The 12,925-nt window shown below is 44.1% G+C and overlaps 1 protein-coding gene across 2 annotated transcripts in view; it reads left to right on the forward strand.

Moving 5' to 3' along the window:
* Pyroxd1 (pyridine nucleotide-disulphide oxidoreductase domain 1) overlaps nt 1-12,925 on the forward strand; it is a 16,276-nt gene continuing 3,351 nt past the window's right edge. The window contains exons 1-9 of one of the 2 annotated variants that reach the window (XR_015685500.1): nt 1-150; nt 2,021-2,101; nt 3,433-3,552; nt 5,857-5,985; nt 8,033-8,106; nt 8,864-9,024; nt 9,945-10,045; nt 10,765-10,897; nt 12,366-12,483. Coding sequence is in view for 1 of the 2 variants with exons in the window: in NM_001004234.1 (NP_001004234.1) it covers nt 76-150; nt 2,021-2,101; nt 3,433-3,552; nt 5,857-5,985; nt 8,033-8,106; nt 8,864-9,024; nt 9,945-10,045; nt 10,765-10,897; nt 12,366-12,478 (987 nt within the window). In the remaining variant the exon portion in view is untranslated. 2 annotated transcript variants of the gene reach the window in all.

The raw sequence follows: 12,925 nt of genomic DNA on the forward strand, positions 1-12,925 counted from the left end.
GTGAGCAGCTTCTCTTCCGGGTAGACAATAGCTGGAACTTTCTCCTGTGTAGTCAGCCGCCAGCCCCCGGGGACCATGGAGGCCGCGCGACCGGCAGGGACATTCGTGGTGGTGGGAGGCGGCATCGCTGGCGTCACGTGTGCCGAGCAGGTTCGTCGGCGCGGGCTCCGTACGGGAGGGATTGCGGGCGGACCGCTTCGCGGGTCTCTCTTCCGGCCCCTCGCCACGCCCCCTCGGCTGCGCAGCTGGTTGGGATGCGCGTATTGCTCGCTGGAGCTTTTATGGACCGGGGAGTAGAAAATGCTTGATTAGCTAGGGATCCAAAGGCAGACCAGACTCCGGGCGGAACGGTGTGCAAAATGGGCAAGGAAGCCTTGGCATTTGAACAGAAAATTCTCCCACCTTTCAGATTTCCTTCACACATGAAATTTAGTTTCTTGATAGGGGCCACGTCATTAATAACTGTGATGTAACCTTGAACTCCAAAGATAAGATTTCATGTGCAGCAGGAGTTTGTGGCAAAGGACTACAGATGAGGAATTTCTAATTATGATAAACAAATGAATCAGATGTGTTTACTTGTGCGTATTACAAAAAGAACTATTTTGTCGTGATCACCATCCACAGAAGTCACCAGAAACAGTCGAGTTTTTAAACTTGGGTAGGGTAGCTTATGTTTACCCAAGTAAAGAGTTCATATTCCAAGTTCAGTGGTCAAAACAAGTCACGTCATCACTCTGTTAACTTCATCGTAGGAGTTACTGGTAGGAGTGACTTAAGGGGTAAATTAACTTCTCTAAAGACTTAACAGTGTAGCCTGCATGGAAGAAAAGCATAACTTGAACTGCAATCAGTGAAGCTGATAAGGGACAGAAGCAAGGAAGACTGACAGAGCTCAGACCACATAGGCTGTTACGACTTTGTGTTTAATGAAAGTCTGCAAATAGGTGGTTTTGAGCTGGGGAGTGAAGTGTTCAAATGAAAGCTTTACAAATGCGATTAGCTACAGTGTGTGTGGTGTATGTTAAGGACAAATGGTTGAAGCAGGCTGTATGAAGCAGGAAGCTAGTTCAGTTCTTAGGAGTATAAAGTTTTGAGGACTTGATCCAACAATGAAAATAGAAGGTAGATTTCAGAGTATGGAAAGGAAACAAAGGCATAGTGTGATGATATGGTCAAATATAGGAAGTTCAAATAGGTGGAGTCAAAGGATTGTTACAGGTCCTAAGGGCATGTGGTCTGAGGATGCTGGGCTTCCTGGGCCGTGGGGAACAACAGGCAAGGGAGTGGAATCCAAGATGAGCAAGTGATTCCCCTCCAAAGTGTGGGGCAAAGGTAGAAATAAGCAATTGCTTGGTAAGTCTTTGCATCTGTTAAGTTATAAGCTAAGGTTAAAATGGCACTGCCTTCCCTGAATATCAGAGAGGGAGTGCGAAGGCTATGGAAAGAGTCTTGCTGAGATTTCTTTCTTTTTTAGGCAAGGCCCTTTATTTGTTTTATTTATATGAGCACACTGTAGCTGTCTTCAGACACACCAGAAGAGGGCATCAGATCCCATTACAGATGGTTGTGAACCACCATGTGGTTGCTGGGAATTGAACTCGGGACCTCTGGAAGAGCAGTCAAGTGCTCTTAACCACTGAGTCATCTCTCCAGCCTGAGATTCTGTTTCACATTAGAGCCTTGCCTTAATTTTGTTCTCAGTGAAGACAGGTAAAAACAGTTTGAAATGAATGGAAGCAGGCAGTTTGAAATCAGCTGTACAGCTTTAAACTGGCGTGCAGAGTAAGCCGGCCAAAGGTCTGCTGTAGTGGATTTACATGTTCAGGTCTTCGTTCACGTTTTACATGACCGCATTGCTCACCTTCTCACTGTAAGGGTTTGCCATTACCAGTGCTGTACCATTGTGGACAGCACTCAGAAAAACACGTTTTTACATGCGAAACACTGAAGTTTTACTGCTTACACACTCATTCAATAATGCCTGATGTTATTTCTCCTCTCTCTGTTTAAAATTCAGCTGGCTATTAATTTCCCCGCAGAAGACATTCTCCTGGTCACAGCCTCTCCTGTTATCAAAGCAGTTACAAACTTCAAACAGGTGAGAAACTGTGTAGCAATTAACTGTGTTTACAAAGACGTAACACATTGCCCTTTCACTGAGTTTATTGTCTTGAGAAGTCTGAAGCTTTTCTTTCCATTAAAAGTCTCTATGTTCAATGTATATTAGACACAGTTACTTTTAACTGAACTAGAAAATTCTGAAGTTTAACTTTATCTCTTAATAAGGCAAATCTCACTGTGTGTATTCATTCATATAGGTCTCTAGGTACCTTGAAAATTAAAAAAAAAAAATGTTAAAAACTCCTGAAAATGGGCATATTGCAAAGGCCGTCTGGTCAGATTTCCATGCAATGCTGGAAATGCAGCCAAGGTTAATCACTGATCTGCAGGGTTCTGTGTTCCATCACACAAACTAGAGAGTTCGATCCTTCTGTAGGGTCTGAAGGATTGTGGTTGAAGATGTGGCAGCAGAGAAGGAAAGGGTTTGAGTAGATGAGTAATGCGCCCAGAAATCTCAGCTTGAAAGGGCAGAGGGAGTCCAAGGAGGTCGGGATATTTTTGTTTGTTTGTTTGTTTTGTTTTGTTTTTTTCTTGGTTTCTCTGTGTAGCCCTGGCTGTCCTGGAACTCACTCTGTAGACAGGCTGGCCTCAAACTCAGATTTACCTGCCCTGGCTCCCTAGATGCTGGGATTAAAGGTGTGTGCCACCACCCCTGGCTGGATAGTGATGGTTTTAAAGCACAGGAAAGAGGGGTCTAAAGATGACCGTTTTATGGCAAACAGAGTGGAGAAGCTAAAATATATTTAAGAAGATAGATCATCTGTTCAGTTAAACACTGGTTACGTTAGTTGTGTTAGCTTAAATTTCGAGACCAAACAACAACAAGAAAGGACAAGCGTGTCAAGACAGACAGCTGAGCTCATTCCACTGCATAATGCATGCGCTAATCCACTTTCTATCAACCTGACAAAGTGCCAGAGAGTGTCAACCTCAGGGACGAAAGAGGAGGAAAGGGGTCTGTCAGCCCATGGTTAGGTGGCTCTGTGTTCTCCAGCCTGAGAAGCTGGAACATCACAGCCAGTGTGTGGTCGAACAGAGCTGCCCACTGTGCGTAGGCTGAGAAGCAGAGAGGAGAGGAGGCACTGAGTTTTGGTATTCCTCTACAAAGAGCCTACAAAGATTCCTGCTGTAGGTTCCACCTCCGCGAGACCGCCATGCCTTTACCTCGTGGGTCTCTGGGAGACCTAAGAAATCACCCCACAACAGTGCCGTGGGCTAGCCTTGTTTGCAAGCATGAAACAGTACTGTATCAGACAAAGGAATAGCTCCTTAAAATGTGAATTTAAAAGTCTGTTTGCTTTCATAAAGGTGTCTAAAGTACTGGAAGAATTTGATGTTGAAGAACAGCCAAGCACCATGCTGGAAAATCGCTTTCCCAACATTAAGGTCATAGAATCTGGAGTAAAGCAGCTGAAGAGTGACAAGCACGTGAGAATTTTTTTTTTTTTTTTTTTTTTTTTTTTTGTTAGATGAGGTTTGCAGTCTTAACCCCAGGTTTTCCTTCTTTTCTTCTAAGCATACTTCTGTTGCCACCATTACCTAAGCCCCTAACTGTACAGGCTAGAGGCGTTGTTAGGAAGAGCTCTGGGCTTCAGTTTACACACCTCAGATGCTGATGCTGTTTATAGAAAACCTGTGATCCTAGGTCCACAAGGTCCAACAGACTGCATTGTAATAGTGTATACAAGGCACAGTCACGAAATCACCACGAAGCTCGGAGGGAGGGCTGGGATGCGGTAAGACTTCACAGAGGGAATGACAGGCTCGAGCTGGGCCTTTAAAGATGGTGACTTAAGAGTTCTGCAAGTAGAAAAGGACATTCTAAGGACTGTAGACCCCACAGAAGGAAATGGGAAAGATGGATGGTAAGTCAGAGGGATTATCAGATCGTGGAAAAGGAGGCTGGTGAGGACGTAAATAAGATTGAGTGATACCAGTTTATTCCATAGCCACTTGACATCACAGAAGTGTGGACAGTAGTTTAAGTGAGACACATCTACCATTAATTTGAGGATAAACTGAGGGGGACAAGTTGCTCTTGGCCAAGCTCAGATTACAACCCACTTGCAGTTGCCAGGTTGGCAGGGACAGTATCATTGGGAAAGGCTCTAGGTTTGAGCCAGCTTATCAACTCCTCCAGACGTTGTTCCTCCTCACCCATGAGAACAGGTAAGAGGTCTCAGGGATGCTGTATCTACATGTGAGCTTTCGGAAGGATGGAAAAGGGTGTTTATAGTTGTTCCTGTAAGCAGCTCTTAAGTTATGAGTAAAACACGATTCACTAAAAACAAAGGAAACTCGACCTGTTCCATGAAAGGCAAAACATTTGAGCTCCAAATCACGGTGAGTATTCCTTGTCATGGAGACAGAGTCTAGATGATAGCTTGGTTATTTTTACAAGTGGAAGTGAGCTCTTAAAGGGATAGGGACACTTACAAATCAGAATGTCTCCCATCGATATGCAAAAGCATCCCGTGTGATTCCAGTCTCCGTCTCTCGTATGTCTCCTGTTAGTTTATAGGAATTCGGGCTTTTGTTCCCGTGTAGCTCAGGCCGCCCTTGAACTCCTGATTCTCTTGCCTTGTCTCTCGGTCCTGAGACAATAGATGTGTCACCACTATGCCAGCTTATCACAGCTACTTCCAAAAAGTTAGCAATAGCTGATTAAAAGGCATAGTTTTGCATTTTAACCCACCTAAATGTGAATTAGTTTAAAGCTTTGGTCAGTGACTCTGCCTTCTGTTTGCCATTCAGATTCTGCAGGAAGACTGGTATGGATTTTCTGTATGAGCTGCACTATGTTGGATTATGGGGTCACTCATTTGTGAACAGTACTGTGGGTAATAAAAGCCTCTGTGGGGAGTGAGTGCTGTGACTGCCGGAGTTTACAGATCACACACCTGGCACAGATGTGAACCCTGTCACTGTCCACATTCTCATAGTGGCAAGTACTTTCAGTCGTTTGCCTCTAAAAGGTACAGCTATATGCTGGTTTTTCATCCCACATTAAGGGACTCACTAATGTTGACATAACTTTAAAGCATGGTGAGTTAGTTTCTGAGGTTAGCATGTTTTTCACTTGAATTAAAACACAACACTCCATGGTCAGGCCCAGTACACAGCTGTAATGCAAGCACTTTGAGGAAAATCAGGACAGTCATCCTCAGTCGCACAAGAAATTAGAGGCCAGCATTGGCTGGATGAGACCCTGCCTCAAAAAAGCACAGCAAAAGCATTTTCTTAAGTGTACACATTTTTTAAAAAGTTGCACACATGTAAAATCCTCACTATTAAAGCTAGGAAATACTGCTAAATCTATCGTTACTTGTACTTAATAATAAAAATATTATTTTAAGACAATATTTTATTTTTAAAAAGACAAATTATAACTTCAATATGCACTGATCGCTTGAACCCAGTACAAATATAAAGATTACTAAGGTTTAATACAATTAGAATCACAGTCTTCAGAGGCGGGAGGAAGAAGATCATTTTAATTTGAGGTCAGCATGATCCTGAGATTCCCTTCATGCAGCAAGACTCTGTTTCAGAGGAGGAAGCCTAGTCTCCCTCTGAGTATTCTCCACATAAGTTATGGCCCATGCTTATCGCCCCCTCCATTAGCTGTAATCACTCTGAGCGTGGAGCGCCCCCAAGAGGCAGCCTCCAGTAGATCATGGTTTGCTTTTGTGTAAACCTTTTCCTCCTGCTTTTCTTGCCCTGTGTTTACAGTGCATCTTCACAGAAGATGGCCGTGAGTATGTGTATAAGAAACTCTGCCTGTGTGCTGGAGCTAAGCCAAAGTTAATCTGCGAGGGAAATCCCTATGTACTGGGGATCCGTGATACAGACAGTGCTCAGGTAATGTCTTAAGGTTGGGTCTGTGAAAGGGAAAGTGAGTTCTCCTTGGGAATTGAATACTTCACTGACTGTTAACTCCTACAATGTCATAAAGAGGGCAGTTCTGACCTGTCATTATTCAGAGGCCTGCCAGGTTCACTTTGCTAATGGTTACTAGTTTCAGCCTAAGCTAATGCCCTGTTCTCTGGGCTTGAGGCTCAGAGAAACACAGACAGTGCTTGGCCTTCACGTTAGCACATGCTCATCACTCCGTATTGGGATTGTGAGATTTGCAACTAAACTGTGTAACAACCATTTTTCCAGGTAAATCATACTTAGATTTACCAGTAATTCCCCAGTAAGAAATACACTAATAATATCTGCAAGGTCTTTTTGGATGGAATCCTAGGACTTGCTTGGCTTGTTTCTCTGCCCTATAAAAAGTGCAGACTCTTCTGGACTCCTTCCAGGCAGCATGGCAGCCTTCACTTTAAATTCTGTCAGGGTTTTTCACCCCTTGTTCCCAAAGCTTTCTGGCTTCATCCCCACTCCCGACAAGGACATGATTATTTTCATTTATATGATCCATATTCTTAAAAGTAGCTAACGATTTTTTCCGGGCTCCTGTTGCCTTAGTTCCTTGAGAACTTAGAGGAAACTTCAGCAGAGCCAAGCAGCTTCTTATGAAGTCAGGCTCACAGTAATAGTGCGTTTGTGACTGCTTCCGCTTAGCCTTCTAGTCCATGAGCTCACTGACGCCCCTGGATATTGTGTGACTCCCAGGAGACCTTGTTACAAAGACAGCTGCGTGGGTGGAGGGAAGGCATGTAATATTAACTGGAGTGCATGTGGGTGGTGTGCACTGGGGGGTCTGTGTTAATGTTTCTTTGAACATTGCAGAGAAGATGGGTCAATCTAGACAGCAGTACCTGTGTCACAGGTTGGGAGGAGGATGAGAAAAGGATGGTCTCCCTCTGCTAGGGTAACTACCGAGGGCTCCCTGTGTATAGTTACTGTAAGGCAGTGCTTCCCAGCCTCCCTCTGTGGCTGTGGCCCGTGCTGTGGGGACCCTAACCATCACACCGTTTCACCTCAGAATTGGAATCTGATGAATCAATAACATAAATATCTGATATGCGATCTCTGTGAAAGGGTCGACTAACCCACAGGTTGAAAACCACGGTTCTGAGGTAAATAAATACTCCGTGTGTCCTGTGTGCCTCGCATCTCTGTGCCCCTGCTTAAGGCCTGTGAGAACTGGGAGTCAGTTTTAGTCCATGATGTAAGTTTTTATAGGAACTTAATGGCAGAGGGGAGCAATGAAATCTTTGTTCTGATGTCATTCTAAAGCAGGGAACACCTGTACCTGTAAAAGTGCCAGAAAGGGGGCTTTAGGCTACTCGGAGCTCCGGGGTCGGGGGTAGCGGGGGGTGGGGGGGAGGGAGGAGGTAGCATGAGGAAAGGTGGTGCAAGAGGCACGAACTGTCCTAAAATGGTAACATTTCCCCAGTTAGTGTTAGACTTTTGCTGTCCCTGCTACTCTTTAAGTTTTGTGGACTTCGTGTCCCATCATGCTTACATAAACACAGGAAGACATGGTGCCTGTGTTCCTTTTAGTGTGCACCACAGGGCACAGGAGGTTAAGTAGCCCCCAGTAATCTTGTCAGTAGCAGCTAAACCAACACTCCTAGTCCATGTGCCCTGCTTCTCAGTCCCCAGAACTGCAGGAATTGAGGGACTCTGGGGAAGCCTGTAACCAAGGCCTGCCTGCCAAAAGTAAAGGATTCAGTCATAACTGGGTGTGTGGTCATGTAGACAGTGTCTTGCTGTGGTTCACAGAGCCTTAAAATGTGACAGAAAGGCAAGGGAACTCTAGAGAGGTGCTGCTGTCACAACCACAAGTGACATCCTAGGCACAAGGTGAGGCCATTATGGTAATTGGGAACGAGGGCCCTGGCACAGGGGAGTAAGTTTTATTTTGTTGTCCCTTAAAATACTCATGATTCACATATTATCAATGATGCCTCTACACTGTCAAATGCTACCTCATTGTTTCTTCCTAACGCAGGAATTTCAGAAACAGCTTACAAAAGCCAGGAGAATAATGATTGTCGGGAATGGTGGCATTGCTCTGGAGCTGGCGTAAGTATGTCTCTAACACTGAAGGATCCTCTTAGATTGTAGGACTATTGGCAGAAGAGAAAGCACATCTCAAAAAACATGCATGTTCCACCCTATATTCAAAGAGAAAGCACACTTTACTTTAGCTCTTGTAGGACTCCAACTTGCAGAAATGTCCCCCAAACACACACGGTCTAGAATGTGTTTGACCTGGGCAGGCTTGACTCACAAAGTGAACACTGTTTAATGATGGCCATGTGTACCTTTAGCAATCGTTTACTCAGTGTTTCGACATTACCTGTCTGGCTGCCAGAGCCCAGTTTGTCGCTGGTTAGGATGTGAGTTCTTACATCTTAATTCGTGCTTTGAAGAAATGAGAACACCTTCATACAAAATATTTTCATCTTAAGAAATTTCGAGTTTGGTGAATATTGGGAATTTAAAAGCAGGTGATAGTTTTTGACAACTGCATGAAGATGTTAGCCTGTAAATCTCCTTCCAGCTTTCTTACATGAACATCTAGAAAAGCCACAGACAAAGCAGTGTTTTCAGTTCTGTTAGGCCATGCTCATCCATCTACCATTACGGCTTCCTTTGCATCCAAGTAAAGTGCTGGTGACCCCTCAAATCCCCAAAGCCTGCTTCATTCTACTTTAACTCTTACCGTCCTTCAGTGACCCACACCCCTATCCAGTCCGTGTCTGCTGCACAGAGCAGTTGTTACTTGGAGGATTTCTCCCTGACTTTTTCCTACAGGAAACTGTACCATTCCTCCTAGGTATGAAGTCGAAGGCTGTGAAGTGATTTGGGCCATAAAGGATAAAGCCATTGGAAATACATTCTTTGATGCGGGCGCAGCAGAGTTTTTGACTTCCAGGCTCCTGTCTGAAAAATCGGAGGCTAAACTTGCACACAAAAGAACGATCTACACAGTCGAAGGCAAGTGCTCACCTCGTTCATTCGCAGGTGAAAAACTGCATTTATTTTAAACGGAAAGGAAACTCAGTAAAAAGTATTCCGGAGACAGGAATAAATTTCAGATTAGAAAATACATAGGGACTGAAGAGATGGTCGGTGTAAGTACTGACCTTTCACTCCTACTGCTCTTTGACGACCCACAGTTGATTCCCGGCACCCACAGAGAAGTCCACCACATCTGTAACTCTAGTTCCAAGGGACCTAGCAGCCTGGCCTGGTCTCTGAGGGAACTGGAGCACAAGTCGGGACAGACACAGACGCACAAGCGGGCAACACCCGGTCACATTTTTAAAGTGTAAGAGAGCATGGGGGCATGCTGTTAGTCACAGCACAGAAGGCGGCTCGCAGTCCTAGGCTGGCCAGGACTACAGAGTAAAACCCAGTCTCGAAAGGAAAAATAAAATAAAGTCTGAACAACTCTTTTTTTAAGTTAATTAAAAATAGAAAATATACACTTACTGTAAATGGGAATTTTAAATAATTGATCAGCCCATTTGCAAAACAGTTCCTCCTGCTGAGCACGACTGTTCCTACCAAATCCACTGAGAACACTCACTAGTTTAATTTAATACTCTTCCAACAAGTTTTTGACTTATAAAATTCAAAGTGAATGTTCTAAAGTTTGGAGACAATACCAATTGACAGAATTCAAAATCTAATAGCTAATTTCCGTCCTATTTAAATTAGCAAGCATGTAACACTGGGTGCTCACAGACGACGGGGTGCAAGGCCACCTGTGACCTTGCCACAGCACTCAGTGAAGAAAGCTGCTTAGAGTGACAGGGCCACCATGCTGCCTGCCTGCGTGTGAGAATCAGGACACTGCACAAAGGCTTCGAGAGTCTTTGCCAGCAGTTTTAAAATCTGTATTCATTTCTTAGAAGCAAAAAAGGAAACCAGTACCAAATCTAAAGCCGATTATGTGGGCAGTGCCCTTGGACCAGACTGGCATGGAGGCTTGGCTTTGAAAGGAACAGAGGAGGTATGTTTCTGTGTCACTTGACTTAAGGTATACCATGCAGGGAAGGTCTTCAAAGCCACTGTCCCAGTTGGCCACCCAAAATAGCAAATATGAAATTTGTCTAAGCTGTTCAGCCTTCTTTTTACTGCAGAGCTGGACACACCTACATACAGACTACATGGCTAACCACAGTTCTTGGTCTTCTGCTAAAGGTCACGTAGGTGCTCACGCTGATCTGAACAAAGGCTATTAGGTGGAGTCAAACATGTACTTCCTGTTTCACCTGAACAAGCAGATGACTTGCTATCACTTATCTTAACACAAAAAGCTGTCATTCAGTATTTCAGGAATGTAAATATATCTGCATTGATTTTGAAACTTTCAGGTTTAAGTGGGTGGACAGGAGCTGGCTAGGGGGTATCTAGTTGGGGACAGAAATGACATGCAGTGGCTCCTCCTGGATCTGCGGGTCTCCTGAGATTGCACTTTACCATTACTGGAATTGTTGAGAGTCCTTCAGTGAGGAGGCTGATACAGACTGAAGCCCTGTGGAGCATCTCCAGGTTCCCCGCTTCCACTCACCATGTCCTGCTTTGCCTTCCAGTGCTGGGTGGCTCCTGCTCACTCCTGTTCCACTCGGACTCTGGGAGGCTTGCTCGGAAGTGTCAGTACTGCATTTGTCAGTGTAAACGTCATGGCACTGTCTGAATCATGCTGACCAGTATTTATTTTGCTTCCAGTTTTCTCACAGTATTCACATTGAAACCAAATGTGAAGTAAAGAAAATCTACCTTCAAGAGGAGTTTAAGATTATGAAGAAAAAATCCTTGGCTTTTCCAAAGGATCACCATAAGTCAGTTACAGTTGATAAAGGTAAAGGAAAAATTACTTAATCTTGGTATATTTTAAACTGCACATTTTCATATAAAATTTGGTAAAAAAAAAAAAATCAGTAACTACAGGCCCTCAATTCACTACTTATTGGGTATGTTTCCTAATAAATTCCATGTTGTGTAACTTTGTTTTATTTGGGTTGATGGTATTTGGACCATCATAACCCAACCTAATCAGTCAGTCAGTATTTTGCAGATCAAAACAAAATAGCTTTCCTAAGTAACATGCCTTCTATATTAAATTTAAAAGTCTGTGTTTGGGACGCATTCTGCAGTGGTAGTGAGGAGAGGATCCCACACAGCCCTGTGGGTAACCAACACTGCTGTGGCAGCCATGTTCTGGAATCTTGCAGTGCTCTGTAGGAAACGGATGGCAGAGTCCAGAGACTGAACAGTGAGGAGAAACATCAGAAGGAAAGGTGGGGGCTGGAGAGGGGGCTCAGCACTAGAGACTGCTCTTCCTTGTTGATGTAAAAATATTAAAATAAGAGAGTATGGTTGTCTTTTACCCCGCTGGGTCTACACCTCGGTGCTCCAGGTATCTGCCAGATATCTTGGCGGAAACAGCCCAGCCGCACACTTTCCTACACTCAAACCCTCACATAAAAGAACACACAACACAATAATCTTAGATCCAATTGGTAAGATATAATTGCCCACTTAAACATACAAAGTCCGGTACCATCCATCCCTTAGGAGCATTGATAACAGCCTGTAAATACACAGAGCAGAATCTTAACATCACCGGCCATCTTGTCCTGCCAAGGCTTCTCTCCTTCCTCTCTTTCTCTCTCCTCGTCTCCTCCTCTTCCTTCAAACTTCTCTCCCGCCCACCTTCCTTCTCCTCCAATGACAGGCCTCGCTCTATCCTGTTCCTGCCCCTCACCTGTACTTTACAGATTCAATGGGGAGAAGGTTCTGGTGAAGTCACCTGAGTTCTGAGTATGTGACTAGGCAGCTGTCCTTGGGGCAGTGGAATTAGCATCAAAATACAGATAACTCCAGGGCAAACCACAACACTTCCTGAATTCAACTTCCAGCAGCCACAAGGTGGCTCACAACCATCTGTAATGGAATCTGATGCTCTCATCTGGTATGTCTGAAGGGACTGTGTATTCACAAACATAAAATGAATCTTTAAAAAAAAAAAAAAGGAAGAAAGAGTAGGATTAAGAGCTCAGTGACAAGAAGTGCTAATCAGATTGCTTCACAAGTATGTTAGAAAGTGGTCATTTCTATGCCCACGTCCAAAGGACGGTGCTTTGTCTCCTTTAGAGGATCATGCTTGAAGCTGCCAAGCACAAGACTTTGTCATTGTACTCAGCTGTCCAAGCCAGAGGAAAATAAAGCGGCCTTCTGAAGCCGTCTGCCTTTTCTCTGTCATTCACATGATATTGTGGATTAACTGCTAGAGATGACACTTGAGCATCTTTTTCTTTTCTTTAAAGAAATGTGGCCTGTGTATGTGGAACTGACGAACGGCAGCATATACGGCTGTGATTTCCTTGTCAGCGCTACAGGAGTCACCCCAAATGTGCAGCCGTTTCTCCATGGAAACGATGTAAGGTGAATTCTGTCCACTCACCTGTCTTACAGTCCTGATCTTTACAGTGTCTAGGTTTTAAACAGCCATCATTGTAGTAGTAACTGTAACTGAATTTAGCAGCAACACCCCACTCACAGTGTTCTCTTCTACTTCGCATCCTTAAGCAGTTAACATCCAGCTTAAGATCATCTAGAGCCAGTGTCCAGTTTATCAAGGGGTTGGTGACAGACTGACCTGTGTGAGTTCTCAAGAGTAAATCTTACAGATGGTTCTATAAGCATTTTAGCTTTTGAAGTCTTAATGTTCTTTTGATTAGGGTTGGGGTAAACATTAACTATTGAATATTCTTAATGTTGAAATTCTGGGACATTGAGATCTGTTGGGTAGGAACTGAATCCCTAGACAGTCCGGCCAGGTCTGTGTACTCCCGTAGCTCCTTTTACCTTTTTGATTAGAGATTGG

The sequence above is a fragment of the Rattus norvegicus genome, chromosome 4 (genome assembly GCF_021556685.1).
Source record: "Rattus norvegicus strain SHRSP/BbbUtx chromosome 4, alternate assembly SHRSP_T2T, whole genome shotgun sequence".
Classification (NCBI taxonomy): domain Eukaryota; kingdom Metazoa; phylum Chordata; class Mammalia; order Rodentia; family Muridae; genus Rattus; species Rattus norvegicus.